General features: G+C 51.1%; 3 protein-coding genes across 3 annotated transcripts; all 3 read left to right on the forward strand.

Annotated features, from left to right (window-relative positions):
- Window positions 1-538: 538 nt before the first annotated feature.
- QC761_124640 (uncharacterized protein) lies at window positions 539-1,859 on the forward strand (the record flags this gene model as incomplete). Its single annotated transcript, XM_062875719.1, has 2 exons — window positions 539-829; window positions 888-1,859. The coding sequence occupies 2 exons, from the start codon at window positions 539-541 to the stop codon at window positions 1,857-1,859; spliced, it is 1,263 nt and encodes a 420-aa protein (XP_062736321.1).
- Window positions 1,860-2,322: 463 nt separating this feature from the next.
- Window positions 2,323-3,291, forward strand: QC761_124650 (uncharacterized protein; the record flags this gene model as incomplete). Its single annotated transcript, XM_062875720.1, has 2 exons — window positions 2,323-2,613; window positions 2,776-3,291. 2 exons carry the CDS (start codon window positions 2,323-2,325, stop codon window positions 3,289-3,291), a joined length of 807 nt encoding a protein of 268 aa, XP_062736322.1.
- A 992-nt stretch (window positions 3,292-4,283) lies between these two features.
- QC761_124660 (uncharacterized protein) lies at window positions 4,284-6,089 on the forward strand (the record flags this gene model as incomplete). The annotated part of the gene is made up of 1 exon (XM_062875721.1): window positions 4,284-6,089. The coding sequence occupies one exon, from the start codon at window positions 4,284-4,286 to the stop codon at window positions 6,087-6,089; it is 1,806 nt and encodes a 601-aa protein (XP_062736323.1).
- Window positions 6,090-6,584: the final 495 nt, after the last annotated feature.

Consider the following 6,584-nt stretch of genomic DNA (forward strand, 5'->3'; position numbering starts at 1 on the left):
TCATCTCTGAGTTTTCCTCAACTGTCTCCAACCCAGGAGGTGCATTTGGCCGAAGGATTGGCCAATCAATCTTCTCATCCGTCCCACCTGCATTACGTCCTTGGCGACGATGCAACGCGATTGACACGTGCAGAAGATTGTGTATTTAATTGACCGTAGCATTCTCTGAGCTTATCCTTGCAAATGGAACCGTCCGCTCTCCGTCCCCCACCTCGGGTATACCGGGCTAGATTGGAAAAGGAAACAGCTCAATCGTCGTCGATATATGTGGGAATGATGTGGCAGGGAGACATGCCGATAACGCTGCGAATGCTCATTTTATTGGATTCCGTGTAGACGGCCCTTGCCATCGGGGAGGAAGAGATGGAAACTCCAAGACGCAGCAAAACCGAGACCCCGGAAAGATGGATGCAACTCTGTCTTGTGCAAGCACGTGGCAAGGACTCGCCTTGTTCATAAAGATCATCTCCCCGCTCCCACCCAGACGTGATAGTTACTCGCCCCAGGTACCTTATTTCACCTGTGCCAAACCACCACCATGGCGACCTTCCAGAAGCTTGCGATCCTTTGCCTCGGTGCTTCCACTGTGCTTGCCGCCCCTAGCGACAGCCACAATGGCAAGAAGACACCTAAGGTGTCGCCCATCAAGCAGATCTCTCTCGGACCGCGCCCCTACTGGCTCGTGGATCAGATGGACGAGGGGCCTCTCAAGAAGAAGCTCGCCTCTTGTTCAGAGAAGAGGATGAAGCCCAGTGACTGGAGCATTTCTCACCGTGGCGGTGGCACCCTTCAGTTCCCGGAGCATACCTACGACTCAATTATTGCTGGTGTCAGTGTTGCCCATTCAGCCCTTAGGAAGAAGCTGTCTAACTCGAGCCCCTAAACAGACCAGAATGGGAGCAGGCATTCAGGAATGCGATGTCACCTTCACCAAAGACCTTCAACTCGTCTGCCGCCATGCCCAATGTGACTTGCACACCACAACCAACGTCGTTTCTCTCCCTGAACTTAATGCCAAGTGCACCACCCCCTTTCAGCCTGCGTCTGGGGACAGGCCTGCTAAGGCCAAGTGTTGCACTTCGGATTTCACTTTGGCAGAGATCAAGACGCTTTGTGCAAAGATGGACGCCTCGGATCCGAAAGCAACAACCCCGGAGGAGTATCTTGGTGGCACAGCAAGCTGGAGGACCGACCTCTACGCCAAAACCTGCAGCGAGGTGCCTACTCTCAAGGAATTCATCTCTCTGGTGGACGATCTCGGTCTCAAGTTCACGCCTGAGTTGAAGGCCCCCGAGGTGCCCATGCCCTTCAATGGCGGCAACTACACCCAGGCGGCCTATGCCCAACACATGATTGATGAGTTCAAGGCGGCCGGTATCAAGCCAGAGAGGGTGTGGCCACAATCTTTTGTGTATGAGGATGTCCTGTACTGGCTAAAGGCTGAGCCAAAATGGGGAAAGCAAGCCGTGTTGCTGGACGAGAGCGGCGATGAGCCAGGTACATTCCCCTCTGCTGTCGCGAGGCTCAAGGAGTACAAGAAGGCCGGTGTTAGGATTGTCGCTCCTCCTCTGCCCTACTTGGTCACCGTTGATAAGAAGGGGAAGATTGTGCCCAGCAGCTATGCCATCGAAGCCAAGAAACAGAAACTCGACATCATTACGTGGAGCTTGGAGAGGAGCGGTTGGCTTGGTGACGGCAGCGGAGGAGGATATTACTATGCAAGCGTGGCCAATGTGACCAACGGCGAGGGAGATGTGTACAATCTGTTACATGTGTTGGCTCAGGATGTGGGAGTCATTGGCGTCTTTTCTGATTGGAGCGCCACGGTCACATACTATGCCAATTGCTTCGGCCTGTAGTCGAAGCAACATACACGAGTATGAGCGAATTTGATCATATCTACATGTGCCTACTATTTTTGAGCCGTTCCATGTTCCTGTGATCACAGCTCGCCATCGACCGTCAGCCCAACTTTATTTGATATTATCAATTGGTCTGTTGAGAAGCTCAGCCTATCATGTTCAAGATCAGATGGAAAAGAACCTACTGTAGATACATGTACCTATGGACCCAAGGAGGAATATAAACCAAGATCTTGACGCCAGTCAGGCTCGCCGCTTGATGGCCTGGTGACCAATGCTCAGGCTATAACAGCTCTTGGAATAAAAAGACCAATGAGAATGGGCTCAAGAACAGGCAGCTTCTTGGTGTGGGGTAAAAAGCAGACGTCTGCCTTCTGAGCCGTGTTAGAGGTAGTATAAGGAGACCACTCATTCCTCGACACAAGCTCTCAATATTACATCCAACTTCAACCTCAACAACATGGACACCATTGACAAGAACGAAAACCCTGCTCTGGCCTTTGAAGGCTGGACAGAGCATGCAAGTCGAGATCGCATCAGCACCGATACCAAGGTACACCAGCTACTCAGCGCTGCATACCCGGGTCACCATGTTACACGCACACAGACATCGTCCTGTAATCTTTTGGGTTTCGCTGACGCCGGTTACGCAACCAAAACCCCGGATCGTCCACGTGGCTACGAGGCTATTCGCAAGTTTGTGGCCCCGAAACTTCGATACGAAAAGGACAATGACAAACTTGAGGATGAGGTACGCTTTGGTGCCTGGAAATACGAATGGGAAAGCCACTAATTCTTGGTATATGAATTGTCATTCAGGGACTACCTGCTGAGCCGGGTCATACGGTTTCTCTATGTGATAACACCTCCTTCCGTGGACGGCGCGGTGGACATTGATGGCCACCATCCCAAGACCGATGAGCTTCTTCTGGTAGCCGGGAAGTGGACGAAAGAGATGCACGATGAAATATGGGTCTTTGACAACCAGCAGTGGATGAAGGATAAGGAGTTATACCGGAGTGTTCTTGGAGCGTCGTGGGACGATGTCATTCTTGACCCGAGCATAAAGTCGAGCCTGGCTCAAGATGTCGAGCCCTTCTTTAACAATCAGTCTTTGTATAAGACACTCCGGGTGCCATGGAAGCGCGGTGTGATTCTTCATGGGGTACCGGGAAATGGAAAGACCGTGTCTATCAAGGCGATCATCAACTCATTGGCGGCACGCAATCCTCCGGTCCCCGCCATGTACGTGAAATCGCTCGACGGATGTTCGCACCCAAAAGTCGCCATGCAGCAAATCTTTTCCAAGTCACGAATTGTCGCTCCATGCCTTCTGATCTTTAGGACCTCGACAGCCTGGTCGAGGACAAGACACGCAGCTACTTCCTCAACGAGGTCGATGGACTTGACTCCAACGAAGGCATCCTAATGATATGCTCGACCAATCACCTTGAAGGGATCGATGCGGCTATCACAAAATGACCCAGCCGCTTTGACCGTAAATACCACTTCAAAGTTCCGGAGCATGCCTTGCGGATGGCTTACTGTCACCATTGGCGCGAGAAAGTGCTGGATTCCCCTGCGCTTGCCTTCCCGGTGGAACTGTGCTCTGTGCTAGCAGATCTCACGGATGACTTCAGCTTTGCTTATATCAAAGAGCTCTTCATTTCGTCTTTGCTTATGTTGGCCGGGGGTGCTCGTGACATCGAGGCTGGGGGCGACAACATCTCAGGAGCAGCGTTGGATTGAAGCTCTGACGAGAACGAGGACAGTGCCAGCTCTAACAAACCCGGACGCGTCATGCCTGCAGTGACAATTCCAAGGAAGTTTAAGGAGATCCCTTGCTTGCTATTATCCTGGCTGAAGCCAAGTTGCTCTGGGAGCAAATGGAGAACGAGGAGACAGACGCCGTGAAGCGCAAAAAGGCAGCAACAGTATGCGCTTCGAGGCTGCCAGATTTTCTCTTTGAACTGCGTGATGATTGGTTATACTGGTAGGACAATAGTGCTCATTGAATACGTACATGGAATAACAGATCATTCAACGGGCAGAAAGCCGAATACATGCCGTTTCTCTATTTTGGTCCCCTCGGCCTGATGATAAGCTTCTCTTGGCTACGTGCTATCGCCGTCAAGATCATGCTGATGGATGCTCGAGCTGCAGGTTCCACTCACTCTAACCTGCTTCGAGAAGTGAAGCTGTGGGTCGGGCCCGTTTGGTCTAGCGTAGCAGGGGTCTCTGGCATCCCCTGGCGGTGCTTGCTCCGAGCACAACAAGCCCCTGATGAACCGGAAATTGGCTTGGCAGGTTCTCCATTTTTCAAGGTCCAGGCAACTTCACTTTTACTTTTGCAGCTCCTCAATCTTTGCACGCTTTCTTGAATTCCCATGATGGGAAGATAACGCCTGCCTTTAGCGCAGCATGTCACTCGTTTATTTACTTTTGCAATGTTTTCTTTTTGCGACGGCGACGTCTGCCCATCTTTTGTTCCCCTTTACCCGTGAGAGAAACATCGCCAGATCGATCGATAGCAAAACAGCAACTGTTCCCGTCTCGGCGTCAGGGCACGTCTTCATCGTCAATGTCACCGTCGGGACCCCCCCACAACCACTGTCGCTTCTCTTGTCACCGTCCTCGCCTCACACATGGCTTCCCAACGCCGACGAGGCCATGCCTTGTTCGCAAGGCTTCAACCTGCTATCAGGTGGCTTTCATCCCACTGATGTTCTCTCTGGCTCCGCTTGCAAATGGGGGGCATTCACTAAATCCAAATCGTCGACATTCCAGGGGGCAGAAACGGTGAATTACCAGTTCGACGCGGCATATACCAGCACATTCACCGTGCGTGGCAGCAACTTCACCGATACACTAAAGATGGGTGATGTCGAGCTCGACAACTTCCCGATGGGCCTGGTGAATTCAGCCACGAATAATCAATGGATCGGGATGCTTGGACTCGGCAATGATGGCACCACGACCTACCCCCGCCGCTCAACCAAATATTATCCCAACTTTATGGATCGACTGGTATCTTCTGGAAAGATTGTCACCCAAGCATACAGCGTTTGGCTCAACAGTGCGGACGGATCATCGGGATCTCTGCTTCTAGGTGCCATTGACAAATCGCGGTTCAAGGGCGAGCTGATACGCCTCAACACCGCTCGAGGTTACGACATCTTTCCCAGCGCCTTCGCCGTCTTATTGAACAGCATCAAAATGCTTGACGATTCGAAAGAGGCACTCAAGTTTGACGAAATCAGGCTGCTCTTTTCCCTCAGCCCTGCCGAATCCTTTTCGATCCTGCCCCGCGAACTCGCCGATCCCATCATCGCTGCAAGCGGTGCGACCTGGAACACGACTATCGAGAGGGCCACCATTCCGTGTGATGCTGGATCAAAGAATACAAAGCTCAATCTCCGCCTTCAACTCGAGGGGCCGGACGGCCCCGTTCTCAACGTTCCCCTCGCAGATCTCATCGTCCCACAGGAAGTCACGAACTGGGAGATTGCCGTTGCCACCAACCCTCAAAGTCTCAATAGAAATACCTGCCTTTTTGGAATTCAAAAGTCGAACAGCGGACAGTTCAACATTGGCAGCGCCCTCTTGCGACGAACCTACATGGTGTTTGATGCAGTCAACAAGGAAATCGCCCTTGCTCCTGTCAAGCCTGGGACTTCTGCCACGAAGCCCACCATTGTCCCGTTTGACAAGGCCGGCGCACGCATTCCTTCCTCGAGACTTTATTGTGCTGAGGGCAGTGAGTGTGTGTCTGAGTCTTCAATTGCTCCAGAATCAGAAGAAGGCGTGGAGACCGTTGTTGAGGAGGATGAGCCAAATTCGAACTGGAAGAAGATTGTGATTGGGGTGGTCGTCCCTATTGGTGTACTAGCCATTGCCCTACCCATCATTTATGTCATTATCATGAGACGCAAGCGCCAGGCAAAGGCAAGGGAAGAAGCCCTCTCACGACAACGAGAAACAGATCACACAGACGGGGAGGATAGCTTCAAGGAGGATGAATATGGTGTCAAGGTTACAGTGTCCGTCTCTTCAAAGGTGTCAGTGGCAAAGGCACCGCCATCGCCCCAGTTCTTCTTGGGTGTGCCAGGGGGGTTTCCCAGCATCCCTGAAGACAGACAGTCACAGTATTCTGGAGATGCGCTTCTGGGACCTGATAGCAGGAGTGGGAGTAGGAATGGGAGTGAGAAGGAGGTGTCTAAGTGTTAGCTGGCTATTTGTTTATAATTCATTCGTTTATATGTAATAAAGAACCCATAAAGGCCCCACGTTAGTTTTTCTGCCAGATGTTTCCTTCTGCATTACAAGCCTTACATGTTAAGCACTTAACTACAGCAGTTACAGTGTGGTATAAAGTGTATATAAGAAAAGCCAATGTAGGGGGTTTATATGTTATTGAAATATACTATTCTATAATTCTTTTGCAATAGTATTAATTAAAAATTATTTCGCTTTACTTTTGTAGGAGTTAAAGTACATCTATAACCTATCAGTAATTCTCCGATGGATTGTAGTATGTCACAACCCTGGTACAGGACGGGTTGTGGGGCCACGGGAATAGGGGCCAATCGGAAGAACGTACGAGAAGAACCAATCACAGTAAGGGACGACTGATCAGTACGCTCTGGGCACTGAGCAGACTGAGCAGAGTGCTTAGTCTGATCAGGGCATTAAGCAGACTAAGTAGTCGTGATTAGTGTGCTA

This window comes from Podospora bellae-mahoneyi (genome assembly GCF_035222275.1).
Source record: "Podospora bellae-mahoneyi strain CBS 112042 chromosome 1 map unlocalized CBS112042p_1.2, whole genome shotgun sequence".
Classification (NCBI taxonomy): Eukaryota; Fungi; Ascomycota; class Sordariomycetes; order Sordariales; family Podosporaceae; genus Podospora; species Podospora bellae-mahoneyi.